Below are 20649 nucleotides of genomic sequence, written 5' to 3'. Positions count from 1 at the left end.
GCTCTGTTTGAGCCGAAATCTCTCTGGGGCTTGCGGAAACGAGACCCTACCACAAGAGTCTCGTCACAAGCCTGATGGTTGCGATGGTCTTGACCATCGCGACCATCTTCCTGGCCGCTCGCTATAGCTGTGAGTGGTCATCCACAGCTATGTGAGCGGCCAGGAGGCCGTTCTTAAAAAAAAAATAGCCCGGCCCTGATTCAGAGCGAGTGCTCTGTCAGAGCATGCGGCTCTGAATCAGGGCCTCTGTTTCCTAACACTGCTTAGTAAATAGACCGCTTCATTGTTTAAAAACATCCCTGACGATCCTGGGAGGCAAAGCAACAGCTTACTTGTATTAAAGGGCAACTACAACCAACATACAAGTTGATTTGTACTTGCAAATACTTTTCTTGATCTCCGGGAGAGGACTCATATGTAGATGGCACTGGCGCGGGAGACGTGGCATTGTGAAATATTTAGACCCTTCCCGCCACTTCTTAATGACTTTTCTTGTGCCACTGAGCAGAATGGGCAGGGGGCCGCGATGACATGTCTTAATGCAATTTACGCCGTCAAGCGCCTGGAAGGAATATTCACTGGGAAGGCGGGCGGGATCTACTCTACCCTATTCCCAGGAGATCTTTCAGAAATTCCGGAATCTCCCAGACATCTGGGAAAGTAGGCAAGTCGTACTGTATAAGATGATTGAACATAGAAAGCCGCAGTGAAACAAATATAAAGGAAAAGCAGGAACTCTCCTCGGCATCATGCACCCAACATCCCACCTGATGTACCAGGATTAGCCCATCACCACTAGAAGCGGCTACAAGAAGTATGGGGGGGTAATCAGATTTGCCAATATTTTAAAAAAGTTTCTAAGGACACTTAGCTGCTATTCCGATGGTCCGAAGCACTTCATGCATTGCGAGAGTGTCCTACCTATAAAATGGCTGCAGTACACAGTTATACCTCATTTCTAGGCAATGGAGAAATAACTGGTATCTAGTGAGACATCATTCTGGAGACATAAAATGGAGGACTGTATATAGTGACATTTATCTTGTGCAATTGCGTCATTGTTCCTCAGCATTTAACATTGACGTTTTTCACTTTACAGTCCTTAAATGCCTGCTTCAATGCTTTAAAGGTTCTTACCCACACATGGTAGATTGTGAATGCTCTAAGGTCCTCATTCAGAGCCACTCGCTATTTGCAGTCGTTCGTTCTAAAACAAGGGGTGGCTATTCAAATGAACCGTTCGCTCTTTGCGGTCTGTTCACGCCTCTAAGTCTGAACGAGCGAGCAAAACTTGCGCTTGTAATTTTGAAAAATACGCCCCCTTGCCGCTCGCACCATACATCATGTCCGCTATTTATTAGATTAATCGAGTACATCGAACAGCGTATGAACTGCTCGCTATTCTTGTGGCTGGTTTTTTCAACCGCTATTTTGCGAGCAGTTCTGAGTAAAAAAAAAACAAGTGACGTGGTCAATGACGCTGCTGTATTAATTATGCACTCCCTTAAAACGCCCGTTTTGACCTTTAAGCACGCCTGCGATCTAATTCCACACCCCCGTTTTCAAGCACCTTCCCCTGTTACCACCCACATACGCCTCATTCTGTCACTTAAATTAGCAGGCATTCGCTATATAGCTAACAAACGATTTTCAGCCGCACTGACTGGTTTGCGCATGCATGTTAAAATCCGTACGCATGCGCAGATGTGCGAACATCGGTCAGAACGAACGAGCGGCCGCTTACGAGCGGCTCTGAATCAGGGCCTAATTCCCTTACAAATACTGAAGAAATCTGCAAACTTCTGCCTTAAAAAGAAGTTAGCCTGATACTATCTTATCCTGCACCAGAAATTGGGCAAATAAATGACGCCCACTGGCAAAATGGTCCAATCACAGTAGATACAAAGGTGAAGAAGAAGCCAATCAGCAAACATCAGGAAACTCCGGATGTTTATAGCCTTATAAATGGAGCTACACATCTCCTCGGACTAGGGATGGCCATCCATGGTTACCATTGATGGGTCCATCGGTGATTACCATCGATGGCACAAAAACCATCTATAGTGAACCATGGATGGTTTGCACCCCTCGATAGCCACTCCTACTGGGGGACCAATGAACAATGGGGGTGGGGCTTAGCGGGCCCCGGGGGACAGGGATAAGCTCTATCCCATCAAGAAGAAAAAGAAACATATTGCCTCCCACTTGTCAATTGATGGCAGAGAACCATTGGCTCTCCGCCATCAATGGCAAACCATCGGCCATCTACAGTTCATCAACATTGGCTAACTATCGATGGTTATCTGCACACAGCTATTATTTATTTGCTGCCCAAATATTCCGCATAAGGACAAATCCTCATTGTACGTATGTGTTCAGAAATAAAATAATTGTGAATATACTGTAGGAGAATGAAATAACAGGAATTATCTGGCTCCTTTATCAGCCAACAATTGGCATGATGCTTGGAAAACAATTACAGTGTATCTCACAAGTACTTAGTTTATTATTAACATGTTCATTTTAAAACAATTCCTCTAATTTGTACAGGTCAGCAGACACAGACAGTCTATTAATGATCACCAGTCTCTTCAATCCTAAACAAATTCTGTGGAATAACTTGCAAGAAAATATGGAAAAATAATTTTACATATTAAAAAACACAGTTGTCTTCAACAGTACAGAGGGCCTGATTCAGACCCAGTCGCAACCGCTGAGCGCTCACAACCAGGTCGATATTTGCCCACTGGGCATGCGCACGACGGACGGAGCCGGCACCGTCGTGCACATGCACGAGACCCGGCTAGCGATGGGTGGTCCGTCGCTCAGGGTCTCGCACCAAAGGGGGCGAGCTGTCGATGGTGATTTACAGCTCGCCCCATTTGGTAGACGTGGCCAGGGGGTGGCTTCACAAATGGAGGCGTTCCCAAGCGAACGCCTGCCATTTGTGGGTGGCCCCACTGACATCACCAGTGATGTTAGTGGGAGAGCTTCCAGCTCTATAGAAACTCTCTGGGGCTTGTGGCCACGAGACCCTACCACAAGGGTCTTGTCACAAGCCCGATGGTCTTGACCATCGTGAACATCAACCTGGCCGCTCACTATAGCTGTGGGTGGTCACCCACAGCTATGTGATCGGCCAGGAGGCCGCTCCAAAAAAAACCCGCCCTGATTCAGGGCGAGTGCTCTTTCAGAGCGTCCATCTGTGAATCTGGCCCAGAGTACAATATATGTAGCAACTCACCGTATAACATCAAGGGCGGGATGTACTAAGCATCGCAACAGCGATGCTGTATATACCGCCAATTATCAGGTACATACAGGCGGTATGTCTATGAGCGGGATGTACCAAGCTGAAAAATGTGGTAAACCCCCCAAAAATTGTGTTTTGGGGGGTTTATACCGGATTTCTCGCAAGTACTAAGCACCACGTGCTTTGTCCCAGCGGGTTATGCCATCTTTAGAAGCCTATGGGCTTCTTTTTGGGACGCCTCCTGAAAGGTCCCTCTATCTTACTGGGAGAGCTGTCAATTGAGGATTTTCTAGGTACATACCGGTGATATTATCGTGGTATGTACCTGATAATTGGTGATATGTATGGCATTGCAAATGCAATGCTTAGTACATCCCGACCCTAGTCTGTGACCTATCACTTTACTATTCACTCTTAGAGAAGTATTCAATTTGAGCTGAGCCGCGATACTTTTTCGCGGCCCGGACTTTTTGCCTACTTCGCCTGTTTTGTAGGCGGAAAAGTTTTGCGCGCATGCCCGCTTTACCCAGTATTAAATTTTAATTTACGCGAAAAACGGGACCCGGCGAAACGTGAACAGGCGGAAAGTACTGTCAGATTTGGGGAAATCAGCCTGATACCCCCCAAAAGATGCTCTGACTAGGGGGTTAGCTATGGTACCCCCCGATTTGGCTTGCTGAATGTATTTGGAGTTTTTAAACGGCCTTAATAACTGCTAAATAACGTTTTTTTATACGTGGTGCAGAATAGTATTCAGGAGTATTTATTCCAGAAAATAACTTATCCCAGCAAATTTGGGTCGGGGTACTTGAAAATGGGGGTCAGCATATTTAAAAGTTGCTAAAGTGAAGTTGAAAAAATCATAAAAAATCCACCTGCCACAAGCACCTGCAATCAAAAAAACACTTGGGGCATACTAGTGGGCTCCACCAGAGTCAAGTTCGCTAGTTTATCACTTTGTCCCCCAACTTTTTTTTTTGCCCCCTTTTTCAAAGTCATTTTTTGGGGTGTCCTTAAGTGTTTTTTATAAATTTTTTGACATAGTTTACCTTTGGGGGACTGTCTGAAGGCTGCAGGGGGGTTCCCGCAACGTTTCACCCCAAACCACAATTCTGCACTTTTTTCCGCCTGCTATTCATAGGCGAAACTTTTTCGCCTAGTACATTGCATTGACTCTCCGCCTAGGCAGAAAGTCTTTCAAATTGAATACGGGGTAAAAGCAGAACAGGCGAAAATGACGTTATCAGCGAAAAAGTATTGCGGATCCGGACTTTTCACCTCAAATTGAATACGGGCCTATGTCTCTTATGGACTGTTATCGGATACCCTGTCCCAAAAAGAGAATTTTGATTATATTTACCATAAAAAGACATGTTATTGTTGTGCAACTGGAAGCCCAGGCAGTGCGCAGATGTGACCCAGCAGGGGGATCCTCTACTGGCCGGCGGACGGCGGTACAGCACCGCTGCCAGCCAATGTTGCTGGGTAGCTGAGCATAGATTGGTGGTTTCAGAGGGATCAGATGAAATTGGTGACAATACCGGCGAAACGCATAGATGGTTGGAATTATTGGGAACAAGATCCTACAATACTGTTTTACTGATTTTCCCTAGCCGCTGGGTCTAAGATTCGAGTGGAGGTGAACAGCAACGGGTGAGATACTCAGAAGTCCTACTATTTGCAGTATTGCACACTGCAGTGCAAATCTGGAGCTCCGGGTTCCTCTGGCCGGGTCACCCCCACATTGAGAATGCCTTGACTCTAAGGGGTATATTTACTAAGGTGAGAGTTTTTAGAAGTGGAGATGTTGCCCATAGCAACCAATCAGATTCTAGCTATTATCGTCTAGAATGTGGTAGTTAAATGTTAAGTAGAATCTGGTTGGTTGCTATGGGCAACATTTCCACTTCTAAAAACTCTCATTTTAGTAAATATACACCTAAGTGGCCACATATTACTATTTACAAGTGTAGCCAGCGTCGGGGTATTTAGTCTAAATGGGCTGGGTGGTAGCAACACTAACCCTATAGTAGGGATCCGCACCAGTCATTGGTAACCAGAATAACCCTTTTGAATACAGAGAATATTTTATATTTATGTTACTGTATATATAGATAACAGGATGTTATAGGAAATGTGTATATTTTGTACAGGGTGGTAAAAGTCATTGTTGGAGCACAAACACTCAGGGTAGAGATTAGTGCCATAGGAGAGGAGCGGGTCATGTGATGACCAGTGGGATACAGGAAGTGACAGCGGCGCTTGGGTCAGTTGGTGGTTCCCCCCTCCAGAGCTGTACAACAGACTTACCAGCGCTGCGCTGAGAGCAAAACCTAGCAGCAGCCACTAGTCGGATAGTGACAGGCCGTTGTGGGGCTTTCTGGTATTTCTGGTACCTTCAGCGGCAGCTGCAGAACTGCAGTCGCTGGACTTTGTGGTGGAGGAGAAGTAAGAGGCTCCAAGCAGGCACTTGATGGTGGGGGCCTGCAGTTGTTAAGGAAGCCTGGGATCTCCAGGCGGCGTGGTTTCCAGGGCAGGCAGCCGCATCAGAGAAGACTCCAGGCCGGGGGAGTGAATGAAGTAGATGGACGGCTGGCCAGACAGTTAAGTAAGCCGGTGAAGTGCAAGTCGCAGCAGTCAGTTTAATCTAGGAGCCGTAGTAGCTGTAAAGGCTGCATGGGACCTGGATAGGTATAGCAACCTTGCTTTACCAACTGAGGGTACCAACATATATAAACCACTTTGCTTATACAGAAGCCCAGTAAGCTTCGCTAATACAGAACAGAGGGATCAGCCAAAGGCCAGGACCATTAAAGAGGAGCAAGTTAACAACCCAGAATATATAGAGTTATAGGGGAAGTCCTCATTTGTCTCAGATAGGATAGTGATAGTGACTTATACTTCAAACAGTATTGTTGCCCACTCTCTTTGAGCGTTTATATACCACCTATTGCCAACATATGTAAACTGATACAGTATATATATATATATATATATATATATATATGTATTTAGCTATCACTGAGGAGCAATAATAGTGAAAGAGAAAGTGGAGCAGAAGTACACCAGTGGAAAGTAGGGTGAGTTAAGGCTCCCAATGAAATAAGACTATCTGATGCAGCTGAATATAACTTGTTACAGAGTCACTTATTCAGTCTACAGAGGATTCAATGCTGCAACATTGTAACAATTACATCTTTCATGGACATCAGACCCAGAGAGAGAGTAAGGAATTAGTTTTAAAGAAATCTGGGGATATTGTAAATATTTCACCTATAAACTCTTTGCCCCTCTATCGGAGCCTGTATATTTATGCTGTTTAATAAGAGTGTAAACTGATACCGTAAGCTGAGAACAGGGTTGACCTTTAAGCGGAGATATTATTTGGTCCATAAAAGAGGACTGACGGAAACTATCTATTCTGCCAGGAGGCTGTATTCAAGACTTTGACTTATAGTAAGTGACTATAACAAAAAGAAACCAGAACTGTGGGAAGGACATTTTAAGTTACAGGGAATCCCGAGAGTTTATCCAATCCATTGTATATTTATATGTGTATTGTTATATTGTCAAAATACTGCTTGATGTTATAATAGTATAATTATATTGGTAGGAGTGTTATAATTGAAACCTAATGGCATAGGTTACTTTTGCAACTATATGTGATTTTCTTTGATAAAAGAATAACTAAAATATATATATATATATATATATATATATATATATATAGCATGATTTACTTGCCTGAAGGAATGTAGAGAAACTATTGAGGAGCCAGAACCTGAAAGAAAAGATAAGTGATTGGGTATGTAATGTATTGAAATTGTATCCTAATACAATATACACTAACACTATACACCCCAAGTATAATACTGTCATTACATAGTATGGGCTTTCCCTGGTTAGCCTAGATAATCTATATCAAATACAAATCTGGGTGGAGGCACTATTTACTAACTGGTAACGAAGGGTTACACAATAGGTAATAAGTCATGTTTTCAAATTGAGACTTATCATCATATCCATATACTGCTCTAATACACCACTGAATCAAGAAAGTGTTTATTGATAGGATACAAACATAGGCAAACACAGGGAGGTTTCCGTCTGCCTGGAAACCCCCCCTCCCCAGCCCACACCGTGACCACAATAGAAATAGTATTATAATGGAATTTTACTAGCGCTGCATGTTCTTCTCAGTATCATAAATGAAATAATTAGCACCACCTGTGGATCTTTTAACATGTATTAGCCAGTAATAAATAACCTGTGCACCAATTAGGGGATTTGGAAAACATGCACTGTTAGGGATGCACTGCTATAGAGCCCAATATGTACATATATGTCCAGGGCAGAGCTATGTACCTCTGCTGTTCCCCCAGACTCCCGGACTTGCTCCCATGCTGTGGAATGGTGCCCACATCTAAATAAACATTCAGCTCAGACAGGATGGACCTACTGCCGCATTTAATGGGTTACGGTGATAGCTGGTCCTGTATATGCTAGAATTATGATACACAATACACTTTGTATGACGCATATTAAAGCTGGATAAGTGGTAATTATGCCCTCTTCATGGACTGGCAACACTCACTCTAAAATCCAGCATTTGGAAACCCCCTCTAGAAATCCTGCGTTTGCCACTGACAAATCCTCACTTCTAATCCTAAAATTTGAGGACACAGGGTTATTATTATTATTATTTACTGGATGAAGTCCAGTGACATTATTTAAATATTATTCTTGTTGCCACTGAGTTATTTTAAGTCTAATTTTGATTGTCCACATTTAAGGACAATTTATCCCTCTATTCGGCAGGGCCAGATTAACAATGGGGCGGATGGAGCTACAGCTCCAGGCCTCCACATAAAAATAGGCCCATCAACATGACAGAATGACTACCAGGTGCCTAACTGGCCATAAATTTTAAGTATTCAAATCGTTTTCCTAGTTCCCCCCGCCCCCCCCAAAAAATAATGCAATTTTTCTATTTCTATGTAGTTAGGGAGACATTGTGGTCATAGTGTAGGGGGTGTACACACCAAGGTGACTGACCACACCCACACAGCACCGGTCACAGCTCTTCCCCTTCTCAATATAGGCCCTTGAACATTTTCAGCTCCAGGCCCATGTGGGCCTTAATCCGGCCCTGCTATTCGGTGGCTTGCTAACAGCTGGGACACCATCAGCTTCTGTTCATTCATGCTGATAATACTTGGTGTCTTTTAGATGGGTTGTTTGAGACTCCAGGATTGGAGAGAGATAAAGTGGAGAGTAATAAAGTACCAACCAATCAGCTCCTGTCACTTTTCAAACACAGCCTGTAAACTGACAATTAGGAGCTGATTGGTTGGTACTTTATCACTCTTCAAGACTTAATACATCTCCCCCGATTGTATAAAAATCCCTGTTATTTTTCTTATGTTTTATGTGCTTTTTTACTGAGTAAAGTTATTTTACTTTATCCCTTTATGTTCTAGATCATTGCTGCATATCAATGTCTACTATAAACTAGCTTTCACGATCCGATGCAAATGTTCCTCTGTGGAGGACGGTAAGCCGGGGGGTTCGGGTGACCTGGGAAGTGACTGGACTAGGTCTCCTAGTTGCGGCCGAACACAGGTTTGGCTAGACCTGCCCAGAGGCGCGGAGTCTAACTCACTTGGTGGTTTTCCCCAGTGACCCCTCCAATTGGGATTTGGTTTTCCGCTGCACCAAGTGAGCAGGTCGCGGCCCTCTGGACAGGTACCTGGGAATGGCAGAAGACTGGACACTATATTTAACAAAGCAAATGCTAGAGCACAGGAGGTAAACTGGATGCTTAGATATTGGAACGCTGTTAGGGATCCTAATCACAGGCTTGCATAGGAATACTGGAAAGTGTACTGAGAATCACTAAGAAATCCAAGTGCTGATTGCACAGAAAAACAGAGGCACATATTGGGAATTGCTAGATATGTTTAGAGCTGATTTGCAGAGACAAGACACAGAGCAAAGAACACCAACATGCACTGGAAAGCTATAAATGTAGGTGTTGACTGCACAAACAAGACACAGAGAGAAGTGGACACAGGCACAGGTAGTAATCCCAGTCGCAGGCTAGCTTGGAAACACAGGAAAATGTACAGGAACTGATAAACACAGTAAAACACAGAGGGAAGGCAGGAATAAACTGGGGAAGCTAGTAATGCTGGTACTGGACAAAGGCAATTACTAGGAGAGTGCTGGAGGTCCAGCTGTGAGCTAATTAGTACTAGCAAGTAATCTGACACCTCAGTGACACAGGGTAATAGCCACAGGAAAGCTGCAATAGAATTAGCAGCACATATACAAAGACACACAGGGAAGGGACATGAAACACTGAAGTACTGTGAGAAAGCTGAAGTCTCAGAGTAAGGGTTAGCATGGAAGCTAATACAGGAAACTGGAAAACTGTGAGCAGGCTGAAGCAACACACTGAAGGATTTAGCACAGAGCAACAGTGGGAGTAACACAGGAACTTGGAATAACGAAGTTGAACAGCATCTTCCTGAAGTTCTGGGGGCGGATTTATACCCAGGGGTAGCAGATTATTGGAGCACAGTGTCAGCTGACTGAGATCATGCTACCATTGGTTAGGAGGACTGTCACATGAGAGGAACTGTCATGGCGGCTCCCATGATGGGATCTCCGATCCCCAAAACACACAGCCGACCATGGAAGTCCGCAAAAGCACCTAAGGTAGAATACTCAGCATCTCACCCCTCACTGCACCAGGCGTCTGACCACAAGGAAGTCAGGGGAAGCCGGCACGGAGGTAAGAGATAGCCGATCCTAGGCTGAACCCTGACACTAGCGCTCCTATACTTCCATTTCTCCCTTTAAGATGTTGAGTCCTCTCCCGCGTGGGAGCATCTGTTTAAATCAGAATAATAATAATAATAATAATAATAATAATATCATCATCATCATCATCAATAGTTCATACAATATTCTCTTATTTTTAAATATTCATATCCCCTGCTTTGCGCCTAGTACTGCTTCTGTTTTTCTGGTTACGTATATTAATAAATACAGAATACTTAAATAGATCATAAGCAATAGGGGAGGGGAAGGTCTAGTGACACTATACAGATTTGCCGTTGTGTTCTATGGTGCTGTCATGCTTAAACACACAAGAACTGGAACATGGGGTGACATCTGTCGTACTCTCACACCCTCTATATGACCTTAATTAATACGTTTCACGTATTAATATTTCAACTCTATTACACGTTCTTTTGATTCATTATCCTATTCAACAGCCAAACTCCTGTACTTAGCCAAGGTTTCTTGATAACCAAATGCTCTTTTCCCCTGAGTGATTCCAGCAGCTCAGATAACCCCTAATGTTCCTATTGGATAGCAGTGTGTATAAAAGGAGGACCTGCAAGTTAGAGGGTCTCAAAACATTTGACATTGACACAACATGGCGTTCCTTTGTCTGCTGTCGTTCATTGCCCTTGTAGGTGCTACTTATGGTGAGTTTTTTTTAATTTAACCTGTACATCTATGATGAAATACATTTTACGCATTGGCTGCCCCCCTGTCTGTAAGTATAACATTTGTGTTCTACTTTATATGAAGTTTACATCCTACTGTCCTATATTGTTTTACTAGTATTATATAATATTGTATCAATATACTCTATAGCCCTTTACAGTCAAAATGGTCAGGGTACGTACCATTATAACAGTACAATAAGACAGGATGAAACAGATAGTAATGTGCATTCTAAAGCGGATATGGGAATACATCAATGAGAAATGATTTTGTTTTGCATGGTGGTCCAGGTATATACATGAGGCTCAAAAAAGCTTAATGAGGATCAACAATGCTATGTGAACATCCAGTTACTGTCTTATAAACTGGACATCGAGAAGCAGATTTTGAAGCCATAGGGAGTAAAAGTAATGTTAAGCGATATGTAGGTAAAAGTGAGGTGGTGTAATATGCGGGTGTACTTACCAGACGGTGCCTACAGGGAAGGATTAGGGTATATTATGTATTAGATGTATTTCCCAGGGCAAGTGTTTTTTAGGTATTCAATAGTAGTTTACTACTCTATGCCCACACTCAGCAATCATACAGTCATGTAGGTTATGTTGGATATACTTGTGACACCTCATTTACCCAAATGTCATCTGTAGTACCACAAGTGGGCCAGGCTTAGGTCGCTCATACAGCAGTATACAATGGTGGTTGCTCAAATCAACATAATGGCCCTTCACAGATGCATGAAAAGGAAGGGGTTCATCTAGACCAGTGATTCAAACTTGGGCTTTCCAGCTGCAGTGGAACCACACATCCCAGCATGCAGTGCCACAGTTTTGCTATTAGGGCATGCTAAAACTGTGGCAGGGCATGCTGGGTTATGTAGTCCCACAAAAGCTGAAGGACCTAAGTTTGACACCACTGATCTCGACAATATTTTTCATGCCCCTGTGAAGGGCGATTAAGTTAATTTGAGCAACCACCATTTTATATTACTGTTCTGAGAGGCATGGACGGGACCAGCATTGGGAGGGTGTGCTGGTTCCTCTAGTGCCATTTGGAGGATTTTGGGGTTCCTCCAGGTGTATTGGCTCTCAATTTAGATAAATTAATGTATATGCTATTATCATGTAGCTTAATAGTATGCAATTATATGACCCAAAGCGGGTGCTATTATCAAGTAGCGCTAGGGACCGCCGATACAGAGACGCCTTGACGCAGCCTGGTGGCTTAAACATATCTTTGTAAATATATGTAAACTGAGACTGTATTTATATTATTATTATGTAGTATTCAAATCCCATTGCTGATCCTTTGCATAGTGCAGGGGGAACTTTTTTCCTTTTTCCTTAACTCATTTATACCTCAGCAACTTGTTGTACTGTGAGCAGTCCCAGGGTTCAAGTGTTGGCAAGATAATGAAACTGGTGGCAGACTGCCTGCAATGTAAATCTACAGCCGGGGCCTAGCCGGCCTTTCCACATATCTCGGCCTGGTCTAAGTGTGTCAAATTTTCTTTATTCTTTTTTTTTTTTCACATATTTTATGTATTTCCTTTTAGGGTGTGGAAACCCAGCTATCCAGCCTGTCCTCACCGGATATTCCAGAATTGTAAACGGTGAGGAAGCCATCCCAGGATCTTGGCCATGGCAAGTTTCTCTGCAGGTATGACCATAATTCACCATTCCCTGTGCTGTTAGGTTAGATTTCTGACACAAAATGGCAACCTTGGTGGTTCCACAGCAGCTGGAGTGACGCACTTTGCCTTTACCTGGATCATAGCTTCCAGCATGAGAGTCTTGTCCAGGAGCTGAGAGATCAGGTTTCAGTTGTAGATCAAGAAATGTTATACAGCCCTGTGTGTCCTCAGGGTATCACTGGGCACAAAATGGAAGCTTGGGCAAAAACATAGTGCTGTGTGTTCCCCTATTATAATCCCTACAGTACAAATTAGAATAATTGTCACAGTAGAAACCCCCCACCCCACAAAATATGTTGCTGTGCAGTCGGGTAATGGTATGAAATGATATCTAAACAATTTTTTCTTTATCGTAGGACAATACTGGTTTCCATTTCTGCGGTGGTTCCCTTATAAGCGATATATGGGTTGTAACTGCTGCACATTGTGGTGTCAGGTAGGTTATATTGCAATAATGGTATAGGGCTAAATGTAATATAGCTTGCAATGTTCAGCCGCTGCGGAGATTTCTGAGAGTCTCCACGTATTATTTAAGGGACAATCATTCTAAAGGCTACACCAAGCTGATTTAGCTTTTAAAATGATTGCCACTTTAAAAATACAGGAAGACTTCAATAAAATCCCCACAGCGGCTGAAGATCGCAAGATATCACATTTAACCCATAGTCTTTTATTACAAAACAGCACCGTCTGAAGGGGGATACTGTGCCTCTATGCGTACACTCCATGGAACGAATGTGCTGTGCGGCTTTCTAGCTACATTAACGCATGCACAATTGAAAAACATTGACCATTTCCCTGAATATTGGCATCTGACTCATAGGCAGACCCATACATGGAGTTCAACGAGGGAGTGTAGACGCAACTGCCGGCACACAGACCTGGACATAAGCAAATATGGCTGCTTCCAGGTGTATCTATAGGGGAAACTATAGGCTGCTGCAGCTTGATGCTTAATACTAGCAGCAAAGCCAAGTGTACGGCTAGGGGGTGGGAGGGCCTCAAGGGGCGTATAGCTCATCGTATGGGCAACTATATGCAATTTTTTCCATGCACATGTGCCAGATTTGTGTCCAAATTAGCATGGCCTTAGTTGGACGCTAGTAAAGCATCGGGCACAAGTGCCAGATGTTTTATTTCTGCGCATGTGTCAGAGATGCACTGCGCGTGCGTTTCGATGGTTACCGCCGGGAGATGCAGATTGAAATTGCATGGAGATCCATGCAATTTTGATGGATGTTCCTTGGCGGAGACTGGGTGTGGCTTACGGCGACAGGCGTGTTCTACTAACACCGGTCACACCGGCCACACCGGTGGCCATGGACCCACAGACATTATGCGCCGGGCCATAGGCAGGTGCAATGTCCAATGTTGCGGCTGATGGATCCGCCGATTGTGCGTCTTTGGGCGCGCATCGTTGGATTTGTGTCTTGGCCAGTGGACATCATAATAGGACACCTATCGGCTGCGGCATAATTATACAGACACAAAAGTCGCAGCCGCTACTCTACTGCGTCCAGGCCCTCTATGACCAATTTACTAACAATTTGGGTTTAAAATTGGACTGTTATTCTGTTGCTTGATGCTGTGCCTGGAGGCACCAATGTCCGGTGCGGGAACAGTCTTAGCACCGGCCCCACACAGTTTATATATATATATATATATATATATATATAGGGAAAAACAGCGGCACTCTCAGGACTTGAAAAATAAATGAGACTCACGACTCCAAGAGATCAGCGTCCAACGTTTCAGTCGGTGTGACTTTTATCAAGGTTCTTGATAAAAGTCACACCGACTGAAACGTTGGACGCTGATCTCTTGGAGTCGTGAGTCTCATTTATTTTTCAAGTTCTGAGAGTGCCGCTGTTTTTCCCTATATACTTGGTTCATACACCATTAGAGGGCACCCAGGCAGGTACTGACTATATTGTGGAGTGCCGGCGTTATTTATATATATATATATATACACACACAGTGGTATACTCCAGGAACAAGATACAATTGGTCCAGTATACAATACTAGCTACAATTCTACATCTTATTTTGCAGGACTTCACACAAGGTTGTTTTGGGTGAATTTGACCAGCGCTCATCTGCTGAGAATATTCAAGTTAAGACAATTGCCAAGGTACTGTTTTAGCTTTTATCACACAAATATACTGTATATCAAACATTTTACATCGAGGGATGTATTTACTAAAGTGCAGGCTTTTAGAAGTGGAGTTGTTGCCCATAGCAACCAATCAGATTCTACTTATTTATCTAGCACCTTCTAGAAGATAATAGCTAGAATCTGATTGGTTGCTATGGGCTCTACTTCTAAAAACCCACTTTTTAGTAAATATACCCCTAATTTCTTTGTCATCTTTACTGATGTTCATCCTGTTTTGAACCGCTGACAACTTTTTGCCAATGGCAAAGTGACATTATTAGATCATACTTGCCTACCCTCCCGGGAGCCTCCCGAAAATCGTGTGCCGCTCCCGGCTCCCCGGAAAGGCAGGCAAGCCTCCTGGCCCCAGCGAGTCGGTTGTATAAACACCGGCAGCGGGGGACTGGTGACGCGATTCGAGCTGAATCGCGTCATCATAGCCCCGCCCCCTGCCTTACAATGCCATTAATCTCGCTGTCACACCTTATGCCCCGCCCCCAACAACGCGTCATGCTGCCGCCCACGCTCCCTTTTCGACACGACACGCCCCCCCATGTGGTTGCCCGACAGCCAGATGTCGACAAACCCTGTATTATTAGATTTTAAATAGTACAATAATCCAACATTTTACCGCTAAATTGTACACGTGGGTGTTATGTACGCAAATAAAACATCATACGGTCTTTACTTACATATTAGGAAAATAATCTCTTATAATAAAATAAATGTGATCTGATTTTTTTCAAGGTCTTCAAGCACCCCAATTATAGCGCATTTACCATCAAGAATGACATAACTCTGATCAAACTGGCCTCTCCCGTCATTGCACAACCACAAGTGTCCCCTGTTTGCGTGGCAGAGACAACTGACAACTTTAAAGGCGGTCTGAAGTGTGTCACCACTGGATGGGGACTGACAGATTCTTCTGGTATGGATGCTCAGAGATTTCCTTTAAAAAAAAATTAAAGGGATTTTACACATAGCAAAACAAGGTGTTTTCAAATTCCTCGAGACCACTCATCCACTAGCCAAGTTAGGCTTTGGACTACCGCTCGGAGACCACTGAGTGGCTTGGAATACCCTAAAATGTTTTCTTATTTTCTTATTTATTGTGTGGTCCCGCTTTTTTTTTTTTCAACCACTTTCACGGCTGCTTATTGTTTCCAAACCCTGGCATACCCCCTGCGGGATGCAGTCAGGATACCGGGGCCGCTATCCCACCCGCCAATATCCCGACACCGACATCCCGACATGGGACTAAAGATAGGCGTCGAAATCCCGACACCCATCATTAGCCTCACTATGGAATCCCAACACCCAGCATACCGAACAAAGGTAAGCCTGGTGTCTTAGCGTCTAGTCATGGGGGAAGGAGGGTTAGGTGTAGGGACCCCCGGGGGGGATTTAGAGTTAGGCACCACTAGGGGGGAGGTAGGGATAGGCACCCCCGGGTTAGGTTTAGGGAAAGCGTGGAGGGGAGGTTAGGTTTAGGCACTAATGGGGGGGTTAGGATTAGGCACTAGGAGGGGAGGTTATGGTTAGGCACCCCTAAGGGAGGGTTAGGGTACTTACCTGCAGCGGTCGGGATTTAGACGCATCGGGCTGCCGCTGTCAGTATTTGATCTGGCAGCTAAACAACCTCTGGCATTACATACAGATTCCATCACCAGCTTTACTTGACTGTGTAGTGGCGGTGAGTTTGACTTAGTTTCTAGTAAAAGAGGGGAGGTGTATGGGGGGGGAAATGCAAGTAAGTGTCAGAGGTGTGAAGCCCAGCCTGCCCATGGTGCTAAAATATCTGGGTACGGTTCTAGCTGATTCATGATACACGTCTTAAATGATAAAGCTAATATACAAACAACACATAGTGATATTGTATGTTTAGACTACTGTAGTTCCTCTTAAATTCTTAAAGCATTCATTTTTCCTTATGACCACTTTAATACATTAGTGGACCCAGGGCAAAGATCACATCAGTGGTCTCCAGACAAAGGTCACATCAGTGGTCTCCAGACAAAGGTCACATCAGTGGTCTCCAGACAAAGGTCACATCAGTGGTCTCCAGACAAAGGTCACATCAGTGGTCTCCAGACAAAGATCACATCAGTGGTCTCCAGACAAAGATCACATCAGTGGTCTCCAGACAAAGATCACATCAGTGGTCTCCAGACAAAGATCACATCAGTGGTCTCCAGACAAAGATCACATCAGTGGACTCCAGACAAAGATCACATCAGTGGTCTCCAGACAAGATCATCAGTGGTTTTCAGACAAAGATCACATTAGTGGCCTCCTGGCAAAGACTACATTAGTGGACCCAAGGCAAATATCATGTTGACAAAGATCATGTTACTAGATCCAGGGCCAATATCCCATTAGCAGTCTCCTAACAAAGATCACATTAGTAGTCTACAGGCAAAGATCATCTTAGTGGGCCCCATTCTGAAGTATAACATACTGTACAAGACAAAACCACTTATAGTAATAATATTGTTGGAATTGTTTTAATTTTACCAGTGAGATAAAATAAGACGTGATTTGTTAGGACTTGGCCAGTTGTACAGCTTGAGTTGGGTTTATGGCTAGGACACATATTAGGGTTTGCACAACTTGGGTATATGGTTAATAATACTCAGGGCAGCGTCAGATTTAGAATTTGGCTAATTTAAGGGCTAAATAAGCATTGGACTAAAACTGCAAGTTTCTGTGTTGTATGTATTATTATTGAAATAATTGAATTGAGGGGACATATATGACCATGGGCAATTAAACACAAGGAATTACAAATGCCATTAAAATGCGTGTAAAACATTGTATTTTCCCTTTCTTCTCTCAGCAAGCCAAACCCCAGCCAGGCTGCAACAGGTAGCCCTCCCTCTCCTCACCAACACCGAATGCAAAAAGTACTGGGGTAACCAGATCCATGATGTCATGATCTGTGCTGGAGCTGATGGAGCTTCCTCCTGCATGGTAAGATTCGCCCTCAACAGAAACAAGCCAAGGCTTTACTATGTTTGTCACTAGGACACTGACTTTCTGAATACAGAAGTGCTAAAGTAAAGGGTTGTGACCTCGAGCTGTTGCAGAACAATATGGTGGAACATGCTCTGTCTGCCAGAGGTGCAACACGTGTCCCATTATTTGTACAGGGCTGAGAGCTGATCTCCAGGACCTCAAAAGGTGTTGGAGAATAAAAGTGATTTTGAGGAGATGAAAAGACTGTGTAGGAGAGGAAAAGATTTGCGCCTGCACACCTCTTAGGCAGCCCCAACACCTGCTGATCATAACTAAAGGCCCCCTAAGGCCTCCATACACGGGGCGACTTGTATCCAATCCAATCTCTCATACGATTCCCTTGAAAATTCTTCCCTCGACATTCTCTACGATTCGAGTTTAGAAAAGGTACAATTGTACATACGATCCGATGTATTAAGATGTGTCACATCGTACTGTTCAGTCAAAATCCTTCTGCAAGACCAACTGATCTACGATGTCGATACATGACACTGGGGACAACCATCGCATCGTATTTGTGCATGAAAACACTACTTTTCACACAGTTTGTCGTTACGATCAGTCGAAAACAGCCATATCGTGTGAAAAATCGCCCCGTGTATGGGCACCTTAAGTGCCTGGATCGGCAGACACCAATCCCAGCAGTGTACCTGTGGGTGTGACTGTGCAGCAGTTCATCGGTTGTATTCCAATACAATGCCGCCATGTCATCGTCCAGGTCTCAGAAAGAGCAGAGGAGCAGATATTGATGGAGCAGTTCTTTTTCCCAGAGTGCCTGGTGTCTAGATGAACAGTCTATGTGTCGGGGATGAGCCAGGGAGTGTTAGAGTTCGCAGTCTATGGCCCTTATTTAGAGCCGGGTGCTCTTTCAGAGCACTCACTCTGAATCAGGGCGTTTTTTTTGTTTTGTTTCGGCTGTGGGTGACCATCGGGGTTTGCGACGAGACCCTTGTGGTAGAGTCTCGTTCCCACAAGCCCCAGTGAGCTTCCTGCTTTAAATAGAGCAGGAAGCTCACCACTGACATCACTGGTGATGTCAGTTGTGCCCCCCACAAAAGGCAGGCGTTCCTTCGGGAACGCCTCTGTTTGTGTAGCCACCCCCCTGCCCGCCTCCAAAACGGGGCGAGCTGTCAATCACAATCGACAGCCGTCCCGTTTTGGTGTGAGACGTGTATCGATGGAGCGTCCGTCGCTGGCCGGGGCCCGCGCACGCCACAGGCGGCGCATTTGCAGTGGCAAACATCGATGTGAGCGCATAGCGCTTGCGAGCGGGTCTGAATCAGCCCCAATGACCCCACAAGATCAAATCTTTCCATCATCTGTTTCAAACAGATGCTGCCACGTCAGGCCGGCAAGTGTCCATAAAACTAGGCGCATCTGCAGGAATGTAGGTTGATTTTGGCACAAAACAGAATGTGCACATAGCACATTTGCAGCTGGTACATTACCCATAATAGACAGTACATATACACATCAAATCCACAGGCTGATAACATTATGCATCATACCTCTAATCCTTGTGCATTTCAGGGAGACTCTGGTGGACCTCTTGTGTGCCAGAAGAACGGAAGCTGGACTTTGGTTGGCATAGTGTCCTGGGGAAGCGGTACTTGCTCTCCGTCATCTCCCGGGGTGTATGCTCGAGTCACTGAGCTCAGAAGCTTCATCGACCAGACAGTTGCTGCAAACTAAACAAGATATTGCTGCCATTCTATCAGCGAATGCAATGTGCCAATTTAAATAAACATCTCAACTGCAGCCCACATGCTTATTACCTTGTTTTTACTATTTTGAAGTATACTTCTGAAAATTTTAATAGAGATATATAAATAAACTTAAATTGTATTGAGAAAGTTAGAGCGGTATTCAATTGTTCCACCCCCCACCCCCCCCGACAGGAGCTATTCAATTGTTGCTCCTGTTGGGCATGATTAGCTGTCAGTGCAACATTTCAGCTCGCACCTCCCAGGGGGTGCGAGCTGAAATGGGCCAAAAGTGACCTGTTTGGGCACCCAAACTGCACTTTTCGCGATCGCGCCTAGCACTTTGGTCGTGGGTAGCCTTTTACACGGCTAAACCCAACCACTATGGGCGCAATCAGCACAAAATTTTTGGGCACACTATAACAATTGAATACCGCCCTTAGAGTCAATATACCACCTCCCTGATGCCGTATGTGGATAATGAAAAAAAGAGGATGGGTGTCTTTTTTTAAGAAAAGTATTGTAGTTTATGTAAAAGGTATACTCACTGTAATACAGAAATCACTTATTGACTTCCTGTGTGTACTGTACCTTAGTGCTCAACTGGCAGCCCCCAGTAATTGTCCTATGGCCTCCAGTACAGGGGTTTGGAAGCATTGGCAGAAAACATAAGGTCAGGCAGTAGCGACATGTAAGTGACCAGTGCGGCAATGTGATGATATGAACTGGCTCCACCAGCGCTGGTAATGGAAACTGCCAAATAACGCTGTCAGGATTCATGCTCAGGAAAATTGGTAGGAGGTCCTGTCATAACGATGCTGTCTAAAGTGTAAGTGCTGTATATCAATAGCATTTAATTACAGTATATCATTTGTAAGGAGACCTAGGGGTACATTTACTAAAGGCTGGTATGGCATTTTTTTGGCAATTTTCCGTCGGTTTTGCAAACTGGCCATTTACTAAATGTAGACCGTACCCATATACCGAATTTGGACCACTTCTGAACATTGGACCAACAGCCGATTATTTAACATAGACCAGAATAGTAACCCCAGATGTACTAATGGTCAGTTTTAAAACCGTCCGAAACTCAACCGTACAACAAATGCAAACCCCCCCAAACAATAGACCTGCCTGAGGCATACGAGTTTGGGAGGAAATAAAAACTAAAAAATCTGATGCAGCCCCCTCTTCGAGTGAATAATAGCAGGGAGTAGTCGGACTGCTGCCCTGAAAACAATAGTAGTATATATATAAACCCACAAAATATTAAGACAGGAAAAGAAAGTAATTCGGGGAGCTGTCAAACTAC

At 44.2% G+C, this 20649-nt stretch overlaps 1 protein-coding gene across 1 annotated transcript; it reads left to right on the top strand.

Moving 5' to 3' along the window:
- Positions 1-10700: 10700 nt before the first annotated feature.
- LOC148474603 (chymotrypsin A-like) lies at positions 10701-19326 on the top strand. The gene is made up of 7 exons (XM_088458346.1): positions 10701-10752; positions 12327-12430; positions 12821-12900; positions 14517-14595; positions 15367-15547; positions 17456-17589; positions 19165-19326. The coding sequence occupies exons 1-7, from the start codon at positions 10701-10703 to the stop codon at positions 19324-19326; spliced, it is 792 nt and encodes a 263-aa protein (XP_088314472.1).
- Positions 19327-20649: the final 1323 nt, after the last annotated feature.

This window comes from Taudactylus pleione, unplaced genomic scaffold, assembly GCF_031769625.1.
Source record: "Taudactylus pleione unplaced genomic scaffold, aTauple2 ptg000828l, whole genome shotgun sequence".
NCBI classification, from domain to species: domain Eukaryota; kingdom Metazoa; phylum Chordata; class Amphibia; order Anura; family Myobatrachidae; genus Taudactylus; species Taudactylus pleione.
Note: the sequence above shows the minus strand (reverse complement) of the source record. Positions and strands in the feature narration are given on the sequence as shown.

What these genes read in the sequence shown, in the direction of transcription:
- LOC148474603 (XM_088458346.1), top strand. Translation starts at nt 10,701, where the DNA reads ATGGCGTTCCTTTGTCTGCTGTCGTTCATTGCCCTTGTAGGTGCTACT. An exon ending in CATGGCAAGTTTCTCTGCAG is followed by an intron (nt 12,431 to 12,820) that starts GTATGACCATAA and finishes TCTTTATCGTAG; the next exon opens with GACAATACTGGTTTCCATTT. An exon ending in GCTGCACATTGTGGTGTCAG is followed by an intron (nt 12,901 to 14,516) that starts GTAGGTTATATT and finishes CTTATTTTGCAG; the next exon opens with GACTTCACACAAGGTTGTTT.